The sequence below is a fragment of the Montipora capricornis genome, chromosome 9, assembly GCF_036669925.1.
Source record: "Montipora capricornis isolate CH-2021 chromosome 9, ASM3666992v2, whole genome shotgun sequence".
Classification (NCBI taxonomy): Eukaryota; Metazoa; Cnidaria; class Anthozoa; order Scleractinia; family Acroporidae; genus Montipora; species Montipora capricornis.
In genome coordinates, this window is record NC_090891.1 from 31439773 (window position 1) to 31454772 (window position 15000).

The window sequence follows — 15000 nt, forward strand, 5'->3', positions numbered from 1 at the left end:
GAGCTTTCAAAAAAGAGTACTAAAGCACAGGGTATCCTTGATGGAAACTGTAATTGCTCCTTTCCGAGTTTTCTGCAAGAATCCTGTTCAGATCCTAGCAAAACGTGTCGTCAGTGGTTCCAAGAAATACGCCTCGCACATGGAGGAAACAAAGCTTTTAATAAATCAACTATGAGCGTTCGCCGTACTTGGGTGTTTGACGGAGGAAAAGTCGAAGTCTTTGAAACGGAGTTCCAGAACAGTCATCGGTCAGGGACCACTGTATTCCATTGTTGGAAGAAGATTTCTCCACATATTTTCATAATCTCGTCAAACCATCACGTTTTTACGAAAAACGATCTTGACCGAACGTTTTCCTGTGTCAGGTTTCGAAAAAGAGGACGGAATATAGTAGAATATGAACAGTCAGCTTGGAAGGATAACTCCACAAGTTTGGCGTGCAGTGCAAAAGATTTCAAACCTAATGATTATCCCTTGATACAAACGAATTTGCACGAATCTGTCGACTGTCCAGCTGAATTAAACGGAGGATTTCAAATTATGCAATTTTATAACGGAGAAGCGGATAAACAATGCACTTATCACAATGTTACCCCGGCGGTGTATTTGTCCGGTGCCATGTTCGAATCTGACTGTGTGGGAAAAGAGGGTCTTATCATTCAGCTTCCAACTAAGAGCGACTGCTTTTTAAGAAAGGAGAAAATTAATTCAGACTCCGAAAAACATCACTTAGGCCTTCTTTGTCACAGTACAGCTTGGAAGGATAAACATTACACATACTTCATTGTGAAACACCAAACAATGAAGAGAAATTCATTTTCAGATCATAAGAAGTCGAATTTTCTCTGCGCGAGATTTCGGAAACTTTCAAAACAAAGCAGAGAAGAAATCGAACTGCAGATTTATAATCAACCTTCTTGCTGGCGAAATATCACTTCAACTGGTGCAATGTGGCTTAGCATGAAATTAAGACGCAGGACGAATATCGACCGCCCAGCGAGATTCCTTTCAGAAATCAACGAGACTAGCTGCATTTTCCCAGATAAATTTCAAGGAACGTGGAATGAAATATCCCAACATAATGCACTCCAAACTCTAATAATAAATAGCACTGTGGTTAGAATCCCTCCTTATGGTCAATTCCACTGTAAAACGCAGCACGTCTTTCAGCACCGAGCAACTCCAAGGTGTAATTCATTAGTAACTGGCAAATGGCCAGGAATGGGACGGGCTAAGTTTGCTCTGAATGACTATCTACTTGTATCGAATTTTTCCAATGGGTGCCGCGTACGTGTGACTCGTTTCGGTATTACTAATGTTATTGGGACTGATGTCCTCATTTACAGACTCTCGCAAAGTGTAATCGTTGATTATAGAGCAAAAAACATTGAAGAATACTTTAACCACCACGTTCTGCATCAGTTTTGCTCGACTTGGCTTCCGTATAAACTGGACCCTTACCCCGTCTGGGGTAGAAATATCGAAAAAATTTTAATGAAGTCACCAATGGGAACTCAACATCAATGTCCTCTACCGACCTTTGGAAGGGGAATTTACCACTTTAAATCACTGTTGGGTAACAAGACCGAATGCAATGGAGCAGCTTCTCGTATGCATTTTGCATGCGATAATTCGTTCACATTCGAAGTCAAGTACGATTCTGGGTGTCATCTGTCTGATGTATCGTTTACCTGCATAGGTACAGCCTGGAGAATCGGGGAATTCTTCTTAGTTCTAAATGAGAAACATAGAAGTATCGAGTGTTTGTGGTTTGATAAAGAGAACAATCAAATTTTTCGTCTAAGCACCCCTCAGTGCTCCGACATTGACTGGGGAAAACTTCCGGGAGAAGACAGAAACTTTGCAGAGAAATTTGTTTTCAAGTATTACAGTAAATGTCCTGTGGTTTCCCACAAAAATGGAATTGAGTATCCTGTAATAATACGGCCGATGCAAAATGCTGCGCCTGGTTATAGCGTTTTCCTAATTGTCATAGTTATAACGCTTGCGCTTGCACATGCGCTGTAAGAATAATCTGATCTGTCCGGCTGATCAGTGCGGATACTGATATATAAAACTCTTATTATGTACTCTGATTGGTCAATAACGAATGCATAAATAGGTTATAGAGTGCAATACGGAAGTTGATATGGAAACACAGCGATGGAGTTATTTTGTTCAGTATATAATGAATAAAAAAACCGTATGAACTTGCTCGTGTATTTTGTGATTTCTGGTCACTCGTGATGTTTTTGAAAGTTCTCAAATTGCACTCTCCTACGGCTCATGCATGAGAACTTTCAAAACATCACACGTGCCTTTAAATTCCGAAATGCACTCGCGTTCATACGATTTCCTATACTAATTAAACATAATTATTTTGTGGTATTTTTGAGCTGACCGAGACAATCGCTACCTCTGACGACACGAGTGCTTAATTAATGAATCTGAGCAAATAATAGTCAACGGAAAACCGTATAAAGGAGAGAGAAGCTAGTCCGGCTGTACTCTGCATTTCTGTAGTCTTTTTCTTTTTCAGTCTGCGTAGCTGGCGGCCGGGGTATTGTTGGCGCGAGAGGCAAATTAAGGAACGGCGACGCCGAGCAGAGACTGAGGAGGGGCGCATATTCCAACAACATTTTAGTTCACGAAGCTGAGAGTTGGTGTCGTCCGTCAAAGGTGCCTCTTATGTTTCATATTCACCAAAGCGCCCACTGAGGCAGTGCCTGCGACTTCGTCAGTTTTATATGCGCTCGCGTACGTTTTTCCTCCGCGTGTGTGTTGTCAGTACGCCATTGTATTACGTGATCGATTTGTTATAAAACTGTTTGAGTTCCTTCATTGTGTCGGCAGTTCCTTGCCTGTCTTTTAACACTGGCGTGGTGGTTAGTGATCCACGTTCTCCAGGACCTGATAGCCGGCTTGCTAATCGAAGTAAAAACGAGTCTACCAATCCGATGGTCGATTGACTGTGAACTCTGAGCAGCCATCTGCCTTCAAAGTATCAATTCACTGTTTCTTACTGTTAAAGCATGAATTCTAGTAGAGATCCAATGGTCCCTTTCAAAGAACGAAAGCATCACAACGTTCGAAGCCTGGAGGCAGAACCTCCAGTATTCCCTTTTGCTAGACGCTAACCCTTCGCCCCCTTTCAATCAGGATAATTGTAGGTGGCAGAAAATGTCGACCACTATCCTCTACCTACAGAGGACTCGTTCCCGATGGGGAAGAGATCCCTTCTAGCCGCCAACGTAACGCTTGTCAGAAGAATTTACACCTCGAACTCATGCTAGGCCCATACTATTCTGAAGAATTCGACGTCCGTTAATTCCCTATGGCTAGCAGTAAGAGCCCATTATGGCTTCCAGTCGTCTTGTGCCCGCTTTCGATGAAAGCCCTGAAGACCTCCTTCAGTGGTTAATGTCCTTTACCGAATATAATCTGCTTGTTGCCAACAGTACCATAATTCACCATGGTGCAACTGTTCCAGTTGATGAGGAGCTAATTAACTCCCACGCTCGAAAACATGATAGTTTTGTCTTGGTTACGTCTAATACTCACCGACCTGCCCGGATGTATCTTTCTCGCTTCCTGATTCAGTAACCCCTCCCCCTCCCCCAATCTATCGCACCACGTAAAACCCAAGAGTTCCTTACCCTTCTCAGCAACCGTGTCCATAGACCCCGACCACTTACAGCCAGTGAGTGTTAGGCTCAAGTTCTGTCACTTGTTGCAGTCCTTCCATCGTGTTTTTGACCCTGACCGGTTACAACGGCACTGCTGGTCCCATCCTGGCAATAGTGAATATTGGTCCTGTACAGACCCCCACAGCGCAAAGGTTGTGTCCCTCCTGCAACCAACTAGCAGAGCTCCAAACCAAGTTTGACGAACTCGAACAAGCTAATGTTTTCCGTCGTCCCGAGGACCTCGGTATCACTCTCGAATACCTCAACCCCTCGTTCCTCGTTAAAAGACCTAAGGTGGTTATAGTCTCGTGACTGCCTTCGTCGATGTCGCCAGATAGAGTAAACTGCAGCCTTCACTAAACAACTGGGGACGAGTACTTGAGGCCCTTGACCGCTGTAATCTTCGTCTATCTTCTACGAATACAGTCATTTGTCTGCCACCAGTCTCGGCTGGATATGGTCCTAAGGCAGGCTCTCAGCTAACCCTCATTGCATCGCTGCCTTGACATCTTGTCCTCCCCTTCAAACTGTTAAAAGCCTCAGGTCGTTTATCGGCGCCTATAAAGTCCTCAGTCGGGTACTTCCCAACTTCTCGGACGTAGATGACCCGCTCGAGTCCGCCCTCACCGACCTTCAGTCTACCGACAATGAAAACCTAGTTTTCAGATTCAAGATCGCACGGTCAAAAAGCGGTAGTTCTTCCTCGCCATTCAGTCGTCGACATTCTTTGGATGCTTACTGATGGGTCCGTTACCAAGAGAGGCCTCAGTGCAAGCTTGTACGTTTCACTTAACTACCACATTCACTTGGCCGGCTTCTAGAGCGCGAAATTGCGAAACCATCAAGTCACCTGGCTTCCCTGTGAAGTCGAATCCCTATGTGTCGTTGCCGCCCGGCGTCAAGCACTTCTCCCCTTTTATCATTCAGTTGCAGCACCCCACGACCGTCTTAACTGATCGCAGGAGCGCATAACCACGAGCCTTCAACTCCAATACTACTTGGTCTATGTAACGGCATTTTCACAGATCAAGCTATTTTTAGACGAGTTCGTAAATAAGCTTTGGCTTGCGCGAATGACCATTCTCAATCCCACGGGTAATAATATCTCATGCAAGACTTTTGATGAGCTGGAAAGGTCTGCTTTCGCGGGAAAGTCAACCTAAAAATAATTCGGTCTGTAAAAACGCCGTTACACAAATACTTGTACGCTCCTAGTCACGAGCTTCTGCCGATAGTAAACCCTGTCATGCCTGTTTTATGAAAAATACGTTTTGTCTCCCGTCCTGTTCTTAAGCATGATATTCGCGGAAATTACATTCTGTCCCTCAATCAACCTAGAACAACCAGTTATGGTCTCCGTTCTTTTTTCTTACGTATCACCTAAGTTGCGAAATGCGCTACCTGACTTTATCCGTACCACTGAGTTTACTGGTTTCCAAAGAGAATCCAGGGCCGCATTTTGTAAAGCGGCTTTTCTTTTTAAATAATATATTTTTAAATATTATGTATTTAGCATGTATCTGTATATGCTATGTATTTTAGCTGTAAATGGAATGTCTCGAAGATATGAGCTCTTATAAAAATGTATGGTGTGTAGCCAGGCATGTTAGATTTTTGCATTTTTTATTCCTGCTGAGGAAGGCAACAGGAGTTGCCGAAACGTCCAACACAATATTTTAGCCAGTGTCAACCTTTTTTTTTATTATTATTTTATTTTTTTTATTGTTTTTATATTAGCTCTTGTAGTTATTCTGAAATTCGAGATGAAATAGAGCTTATGTTTTTATGTATGTTACCTTTAGCAGGGCGCGTGCGCACACTTTGTAATCTGCCACTCCAGTGCTTACCACATGAGAGATGAAATGAGTTTTGCCTCAAATATATAAGCCAACTAATTCTTACTCTAAATTGACAAGGGCGGTTTGGAGCTGTGAGTAGGCGTGGGATTTGTCACATATGGTTTAGGGGCCGACATATCTCTCCCTCAATGCCGTACCGGGAGGCGAGGTCGGTAGCAGAAAGCAGCGAAGGGCCAACTGCGTCCAAAAGCGATCGCACGGGTCGAAATCTCGGGATGACTCGTTTGGTACGACGCTCCAGCGCCGGATGTCTGGAGGTACTGCGTTTTTCTCTCTTGTTCAAACATTCCGTCAGCGCATGCGTAAATGTTCTGGCTCTCCGATACCTAGCCTACTAAAAAAACTAACACGCTGGGTTTTACTAGGAATTGACATTTTCAGTTGATTGTACAGGGAGTTCGGGAATCTTAGGACCGCGATCCTTTATGAAGAATCCTTAATGTTTAAAAAACAAAAATGTAGCGCGTATGACGCCGGGAAAAGTTGGCAAGCATGCAGTTAGATATTTGCAAGGCGTGATGGATTGAAATTGAGAACCTATAGTGGTCTAGAGCGCGATTTGAATATCTGGGACAACTGCGACTACGTGTGTCCGCGGTTTGGAGAAGACTGGAAACTACATTCCACGGTGTGTCATGGGAAAAAATAATGGCGGACGTCGGATGCTAAAGTTGGCTGGAGTACGTACCCTAAAGGTGGGCATATCATTCATGAATTATGCCCCAGAGGCGAGTTCTACTTGTGTCCCGTCTTTCGACAAAAATGACATCTACGATGAAGTTCAAAAGCTTTTTTGTCGATCTACGTACGCTTACCTCAGCTACAGGGTAAAAGACGACGTGGGTTGAACTAAACATTTCATTGCTCAGTTGTATCTTCTTGCAAGAACGTTAACAGTAGTGTACAAATTGGCGTTGGTAAGTTACTTTAATATTGACAACGGCCAGAGGTCGGAACAGTTATCGGCCCCGTGTAATAGCCATAAACAACAACTTTGACGGCAGATACAAAACACATGTCACAGGTCACAGGTCATTGTTTTACCAATACAGAAAGTATCCTAAACATTCATATGTATTGAAGTGAAGTGTATGAAACGAAGATCCTCTTGTAACATTAACATGTACATTTAATATACCAGATGATTCCAAATACAATCAATTGTGCCTTATTTGACTTATGTGTAACAAAATACATGCTTCCCTTGGCAGGAATTATTATATTGAATTCAGTGATAGACCCAGCAAAATCTGAACAAAGATGTACAGACAACTCAACAGAATTCGAACATCTTTAAGTGCTTTATCAAAACAACAAAGCTCCTGGACACAGGGAGATGGACCTAATTACTCAAAAAACGTGTTTGCCGTTGGCACGGCAACAGCTGCTGGTGTATTGATTGCCATGGTGAGTATTTTGGGAGTTGTATTAAGGAGGCATAGTTCATTTGGGATAAACATAATTAAAAATTTGTGATAAACAGTGGCACAAGACGGATAATGCTACCTTTTACAAAGCATGTTTGGTTGGGATTATGATAAGAAGAGCTAAGGCTGGTTCCATTCTCTTTGCAATAAATTTTGCCACAATTTTGAAGTCTAGGGTTAATAAATATATCGGGCTCCAATTAGCAAGTGTGAAAGCTACCTTAGGAAGTGGACATTCTAAGGTCCACGTAAGTAATCACGCAAGTTTAGTCTTGCTTGTAGATAAAATGAGGGGTACATTTAAGTGATTCATCTGGAGGATTAATCATACGTCTCTCTTGTTAAAGTGGTAGATGATTTTTTTTCATGGGGAAGGGTGTAGATGGGTATAGATTACTGACATAGAAAACAGTGTGAGAGGTAGGGTACTGAAGTGATTGAGGCATTGGTGCTTGGAATCTGAGGCCCATTTCTGGAAAGTCCTTCAACTTTCCATGCCTTTTTTGGGTATCACAAATTCCTCTGTGTCTTGAGAATGGAGAGGTTTTCAGTGGTCAAACTTCACAGTCATTTTGTTTCCAGCTATCTTGAAAACATGTTAACCCATTGACTCCTGAACCAGAACTGCCCTCTATTTACCATTAAAATTGTCTGGCATTAGACGAAGTAAAGTCTCATTTCATGGAGTCAATGGGTGAAAAGGCCAGCTTATCAATACAAGCGGATTGCACTTTCCTAAAGGGCTTTATGGGCCTGAAAAGTTTTGAGATGTTTGAGAAATGGGCCCGTGGAGTTCCTAGGTTAAGGTCCTGTCCAGACCATTGTCTGTATATGCAGTTAGAGCCTGTAAGAATATAAATACGCGGGGCAGAGGCAGGGCTTGAAATTGTGACCAATATGCTTTGCATTTGCAAAATTATGAAATATCTAGCAAAATTTTCACCTTTACTCTTAAAATAAAAGGGTTTAGCAGTTGCCACTTTGCTGTTGCTTTTTCTGAAATAAATAAAGAAATGAAAAAAGTATTTTGTTTCTCGGTGTGAATTTTCTTTCAATCTGAAGATATGGGGCACAATCAGCATAATTTAGCTGTGATGTTATGTTCACAATGCCATTCCTTGATCATTCGTCCTTTTCAGCGACTTCTTTACGCACAAGTATTGCAGGCTCATATTTTGTTTTGTTAAACCACTGGCAGCACAATACCGCACGACTACTTTGTGATTTTGCTGTCAGTCTTTAAATGACAAAAAACAATGTTTATGGGAAAATTTCATTATCTGACATATTTTTGTTGGTTTTCTTTTCAGCTGTATCACCGCTGGAAATTTGAGAAAGAAATTTCTGATATTGAATGATTGGTTTCACCAGCTGCCACTTTGTAATGGTTATTTATGTCAAGATAAAGTAATTGTTTAGATCAAGTGTCACGAACAGGTCATGTGACAAATAATCACAAATCCTGAGTTTTTAAATAAACAGTTTAATTTGTCCTTGGGGATCGCAATCTCCTTATGATTCTGACGTCTCAACACAGTAACTATCTCACATTACAACATTGATGTGTAATACTCAAAGGGGTTCAGTTTTCAAATAACTTTAGATTGCATTTCAATGTCACACAATTTAAGGCCATCATCAGCAACATCAGAGTCCAGTTGTTTGACGCAAGGTGGTTGGCATTTACTAGCTTGAATGCCATGGCAACAATACCCTTTTTCAACCAATGAGAAGCAAAATAAATATCAAACATGACTTACATGTGTACTCTTTTATGCAAGTTACATATATTTACTCCTAATTCAGATTGATTTTGTTGTGCTATTTGCTATTGGTTGAAGAAATTATTTTAATCATTTTAAACAGTGGTAAGTCATGGAGGAGGCATTTATTTTTCAAGAGTTGAAAAAAATCTAAGTAGACGAAATGCTGTCATTTGATTTTAAAAATCTTCCGCTTTTGCCTTGGCATTCTACTCTTTAATTAGAATGTGCCATCTGTTGGTCGAATTGGCAATGATTATTATTGGATGAGGTTTAGCATGATAGCGAGAATAATAAGGTGGCTGACCACAAACCAAAGCAAGAATTAATTCAACTATGCATATTCCGGAGCATTTGTTAAGACAAGCATGCAAAAAAAATTAATCACTGGGCAGAAAATCAACTTGTAAGTAAACAACTTTATTTTTAAGCTTACAACTTTTTGCATGCTCTGAAGTTTACTGTATGATGACATTACAGTTATAGAATTCTCTGTGATCTCCGAATAAGAGTTGTTTGCAAATTATTATTTGGTCAAATTGCTGGTCAGCCTGTTAGGTGATGTCTCTTCTACGTGCATAAAAACTATCGTCTGTAGGTATTTCGTGACTTCTACACACATCGAAACTAGTGTCTGTAGCCGGTGTGAAGCGTGATGTTTTTCTTTTGCGTGACCTTAAAATATATTGATGTCACCACAGCAAATGAAGTCACGAAAATAGATTTTTCGTTAATTAGTTGAAATGAAAGTTCAAATTTTTACGTATAAAAACAAATTTAGTTTAATTTACGGAAAAGAAGGCCGTTTTCACCGCGAACATCAAGGACATGTCAATTTTTAATGTACCGTGTTCGTGACGTGTGCTATGAAGTGGAAAAAATATTCTTTCTCCGCCCCCAAGACAAATCTTCCTGTTTTACCGTAGCTCCCTTCGTTGAATTTAACTCGAAGTATTGAACGTCCCTCAAACGTCTTTCATTGCACTTTCGTAAATCGTAAGACATTGCACAGTACTCGTCATATTCAGATTGAGAGATGTCTTTGGCAGCTTTCTCGAGAATCGGGCTAGTTGCTTCCCGCCAGACTCTCGGACGGCTTCTTCCTCGACAAGCTGTTGGTCAGCGAAGCATTTTTTATACGCAACAAAAGAGAGGCAGCACTTCGGAGGAACTGGGCGTTTTAGTTTTGGGGCTCGGTCTTCTGTCTTTCTCTGTTGTTTGGGTAAGGCAAGACATCATTACTAGCTGTTACTGCTTTTGAGCCATATATGGAAATTACCTCGTACAAACCTTTTGGAAAAATATTAATGTTTCAGTTGTTTACTAAGGGAAGTTCCCTTTTTTGCTCCTCTTTCGATTTTCCCTCGAAACGATTTTCCTATTTTGTTTTTGTATTTGCTTATTTTGAAAAAGAAATTTCGACTTCACTTTGAGACGTGCATTCTAGCACGCCATTTACAGGTATTGAAGTCTGCGTTGCGTTTCCTTCCATGAACTCCGAAAACGTGCACAGTGACACGACAGTTCATGTATAGACCTGGCGTATTTGCTTTAATCGAAAAAAAAAACTCTCATTAGCGTGGTTAATGTTTTAAAAACGTCAAAATTTGTGAAAATTTGAAATCGAGAATGCGACAAAATTATAAGAAAACATTCACTTTTGTTTACATTGCTTGTGACGCATGTAGGAATGAATTAGATTTGGAAATGTTCTTCTCGATAAACTTGTTCTATTTCTTTGTTTGTGTTGTAGGGAATTAAGGAGGGAGCTTTTTCAATACAATTGACTCCTGATGAAGCGGCAAAGGTGAAAACAAATTATTTTTGTCACGGACAGCCGCACCCTTCTCCCACCCCTTTACTGAAATAAACATTCGAATTCCTCGACATTTCACGCGCGATATACTCACAAGGTTAGAGGATCTCGCGCGTTACCTTGCAACATTCTCGAGGAAAATCGAGGTTTGCTCGCAGACTAGCAGGAAACGAATTTTATAGCTCTCCCCTTTTTGGATGTTACCAAAACTATACTAGAATTCAAGGTTCAAAGGTGGCTGCAGAATATTTGATTATGTGTGTCACACAAACGATATACGACAAAATTTTACAGCGATTGTCTGTTTGTTTCCATTTTGCGCACTTTGCTTTTTCAGGCTCCCCGCAAAAAAAAAAAAAGAGATTTCTTTGCTGCATTTTCCATCGGACTGGAGACCTCGCTGGAGAAGTTTTTGGGGATTCAACGGATCTTGGGACGTTGTATATGTAATAGAACTAAGCCAAGACCGTGGCCCTGCTACCCTACGGTCCACTTTAAACCCGGTTTGAAGTCTTCCCCAATTTTGTACAAACTCTCACTGATATACGGATAAAGAGCGAACGAAACTCGTACACGCGTGACGTGTTAACACAAGGGCACAAGCTGCACAAGGGCACAAGCTCAGTGGCAAAGCCATTCAGGTTTACACGACCATAAACTCGTCACTAACTGGAACCCATAACCAGGTGCCTACTACTTCGATACTCGGTCTATGTAACGGCATTTTCACAGATCAAGCTATTTTTAGACGAGCAAAAGGCTTCAAATTTTGCTAAAAACATCCTTTCGATTTTGTTGAACGATTTTCTGTGAACGATGATGACTGCAGAGGTGGACGAAGTGTTTCAACGCGCTTTTAAACTCGTTTAACATCGATTCAACTTCTAATCCTTTCAACACGGTTGAAAGGGGAGGGGGGAGGGGGGCAAACAGTTTCAACATCGCAACCTCGTCCCCAGGGTCTCTCTTCTTCCCTTCCAAGGAATGGAAGAAGAGAGACCCTGGGGACTAGGTTGCAAAATTGAACGGAAGTTAAAACAAATATCGAAGCCGTTTTCCCGGGGCTTTTTATATAAGATCTGGCTTGCGCAAGTGACCATTCTCAATCACATGGGTAATAATTTTTCATGCAAGACTTGTAATTAGCTAGAAAGGTCTGGTTTCGCGGGAAAACTGATCAATCTAAAAATAACTGACGGTCTGCTAAAGCCTGGTTTAGATGGTGACATAAGCATAAGCTGTGTAAACCGGCAGTAAAATAAGCATAAGCTTAAGAAAAAAGAATCGTTTCCATTTTGTTATATTTATGTCACGTTAATAACTGTGTAACTCCGGTGCAACATAAGCATAAGACCGTCCGCCATTTTGGGACGTGGCTCGTCTCATTCTCCTGCCCCTTTTTTTTCTGGAGCTAACTGCGCTTGCGCACTCGTTATGCTTATTCTTAAGTTTATGCTTATGCTTATTTTGCAGTGTAAACCGTCCCACAAATACAATAAAGTTGTCCGCTCCTCGTCATGGGCTCCTGTTAGTATATAAGCCGCGCATAAAGAAAGCGTAAAGATGCCGATGCTTCATTCGTTGGCGACGTGTCCATGTTCAGAAATCACGTTATCAAGTTTTAGTAATTTTTTTTTTCCTTCACGATCTGCAGTGATTATTTTAGTTCTCTACACTTCGGTTTTCTTTTTCAAAGCAATGGGATTTGGGCCCCAACTCGACACGTTGACAAACATAGGTGGACCTGGTTTGTTGACTCGTGTTTTTAAGGGCGTGTCGTTTGACCTTCAGTACTTTCTGAGAATTTTCTTATTGACTCAGTTTTGACTGGAATACAAAATTTGGTACGGTGGATCATCCCATAGCTTTGACTTTGGATTGGTCCCTGTCTTGCCTAGTTCCTAGGCCTCTGTTTTTTCACCGCGGACAATCCGTTTTTGGTTCACGTGGGCTGATCTCGGTGACGTCAGCGAAAAGGATTGACGCACAAGGCCTGAGAAAGAGCCGTGTAGAGACCAGGCAACTCCCTGTCGACACATATTAAAACACCCATCGATGCAATGAAGTGAGAAGTTGTAAAAAGCTGCGTGTACCCATAGTTAATAGAGGGGAATGGTTATGAAACCCGACAAATTTCTTTGTTGTAGGTTTTTGTTGTCTTTTTTGGCCTTGACCGTGCACAAAACACAATAGTTGTTTACTCGGTTCTGAGGAACTAACCAATAGAAACGTATCAAGTGAAGCTATGATCTTCGCAGTTATGAACGCAATTTTTACAATTGCGTAGAGAAGCCTGAAAAATTCAGGATTTCAACGGGGTTTGAACCCGTGACCTCGCGATTCCGGTGCGACGCTCTAACCAACTGAGCTATGAAGCCACTGACGTTGGGAACTGGTCATTTGTGGGTTCTAATGGTCCTGTGAGTCATTGGTCCCTAATGGTCCCGTGAATCATTGATTCATTCCTCACGGGACCATTAGAACCCACAAATGACCAGCTCCCAACGTCAGTGGCTTCATAGCTCAGTTGGTTAGAGCGTCGCACCGGAATCCCGAGGTCACGGGTTCAAACCCCGTTGAAGTCCTGAATTTTTCAGGCTTCTACGCAATTGTAAAAATTGCGTTCATAAGTGCGAAGATCGTAGCTTCACTTGATTTCGTATCCGCAGTTCATATATGATCCATTTCATATACCATTTCATCATCAATAGAAACGTGTTGGTTACGTAATTCATGCATAGTGTATGAGCGCAAAACAAAAGATTGTGAACGGTCGTGAACTTTCCAACGTAAATCTTGGCATATTTGTTTGCTCCTTTGATGTTTGCCGAGCTTCCAAAGCAGTCCTTTCTATTAACTATGGTGTACCTGAACGCTATCTCTTATTTGTAGTTACGTGAACAGGAAGCTGCTGAACAAGAGTGAACCCCAATGAAAGCTAGAGGTGAAAAAGAGACAGAAGAAGACTCGATATGTAATAACAAATATAATTTTGTTGTGCGTAATAATAAGTTCCATGATTGTTCTTAAAATTGTAGATAGGAAGATAATGTTATACCAAAACCCAAAGGAGAAAATAGATTTTTTCAGAATACAATATAAGCAAATATAATGACGTAGCATTTGTCTTTGAAATGGTTTTCTATGTTTTATGAAATATTGTAAAAATAAAACCTGGGGAGCTTCTAAGAAAATTTCAGGTTTAGCGTGTAAGATTAGAACTAATCAACGTATTACAGTAAATGTGTTGAGCTGGAACAAACGCGTGTTGAAGTTGCTTGCATATAAATAAATGACAAGTGTACTGCAACCCTGATTAATCGGATTTGAAATGTTCCTAGGGCTACCAAGATATGTGCAGTAACCCTTATCTTATTAAATAGACAAGCCTTAAGACGCTGTTACACTGTGAAAACGTTTCGTGCAACTTGTCTCACAATATTTTAGCGACATTAATATTGTGGCGGGACAAGTTGCACGAATCATTTCACAGAGTAACATACCCTGCAACGACCAAAATCGTTGCGAGACAAGTTGCACGAAAAGTAGGCTCTTGCAATTTGTATCGCAACGATTTTGGCCGTTGAAGGGTATGTTACCCTGTGAAATGTCTCGTGCATTTTGTCCCGCCACATTGTTGCCAAAACATTACGAGACAAGTTGCACGAAACATTTCACAGTGTAACAGCGTCTTTAGGGTTTCTAGTGTCTGTAGGGTGGGTCTCTTCTTTCCAGCTGCGGGATAGGGGAAGCGATATCAAGCGAATGTTAGCTACTCCCACAGGTTGGAACCAGCCTCTCAAACTGCTCCACTTCGTAAATGGACATGAAATAAGTCGAGCCCGAAAGTGACCTAGGGTGCTTTCCATTAAGCCAAAATTTCCGGAAATTTTAGGCTGAAGTCAACTGGAAACTTTCATTTCGGTCCGATCCAACCGGAATATTTTGGACCACCTCTGGAGGTGGTCCTCTTTGACCGGTTGTCCGGTCTGACCTTTCAATTTACAAAAATTATCGTTTCCAGTCCCTCCGTGTGATGTAACCGAAATTTCGATCGAAAGGTAAATGGAACGCTTCGGTCCGGTTGCAAATTGACTTTTGATTAAAAATGCCGTTCCATTTTACCTTGGTTAGTTCCACTGGTCTCTGACCCGATGGTCAGCACCCCTAATGACCCAGTCAGTTAACTGTCTATCAATAGCACATTTCAAAACTTATACGCGTGCGCAGAACTGAAAGAGTCCAATTTCTCCGGAAGCCTCGCACAAATAAAAGAGAAGTGCTCTGGGGTCGAGATCATCTGGTAGTCATACTTAGCAATTTCGGTCGTTCCGTGATTATTTTTTTATACTGAATGCTAAGGGCCTTTAATCCGTTCTTAAAAGTAAATCCTTAAGGTAGTTCCTTAGTATTGCATTGCGCATCCCTACTGCGCACGATTTTCGCGTC

At 41.4% G+C, this 15000-nt stretch overlaps 1 protein-coding gene and 1 long non-coding RNA gene across 3 annotated transcripts in view; both read left to right on the forward strand.

The window, feature by feature from the left end:
• The window catches only part of LOC138014963 (uncharacterized), a 3441-nt gene extending 614 nt beyond the window's left edge, over positions 1-2827 (forward strand). The window contains exon 1 of the mRNA XM_068861858.1: positions 1-2827. This exon is cut by the window's left edge and continues 614 nt beyond it. Within this exon, the coding sequence (XP_068717959.1) occupies positions 1-2028 (2028 nt within the window). The 3' untranslated portion in view covers positions 2029-2827.
• Positions 2828-6138: 3311 nt separating this feature from the next.
• Positions 6139-13861, forward strand: LOC138014977 (uncharacterized). 2 transcript variants are annotated; one of them, XR_011125453.1, is made up of 5 exons: positions 6139-6240; positions 6757-6952; positions 8283-9957; positions 10489-10542; positions 13444-13861. It is a non-coding gene; the product is annotated as an uncharacterized lncRNA (long non-coding RNA). The 2 variants fall into 2 exon arrangements; XR_011125454.1 differs by having other exon boundaries at positions 6185-6462.
• The last annotated feature ends 1139 nt before the right edge of the window (positions 13862-15000 follow it).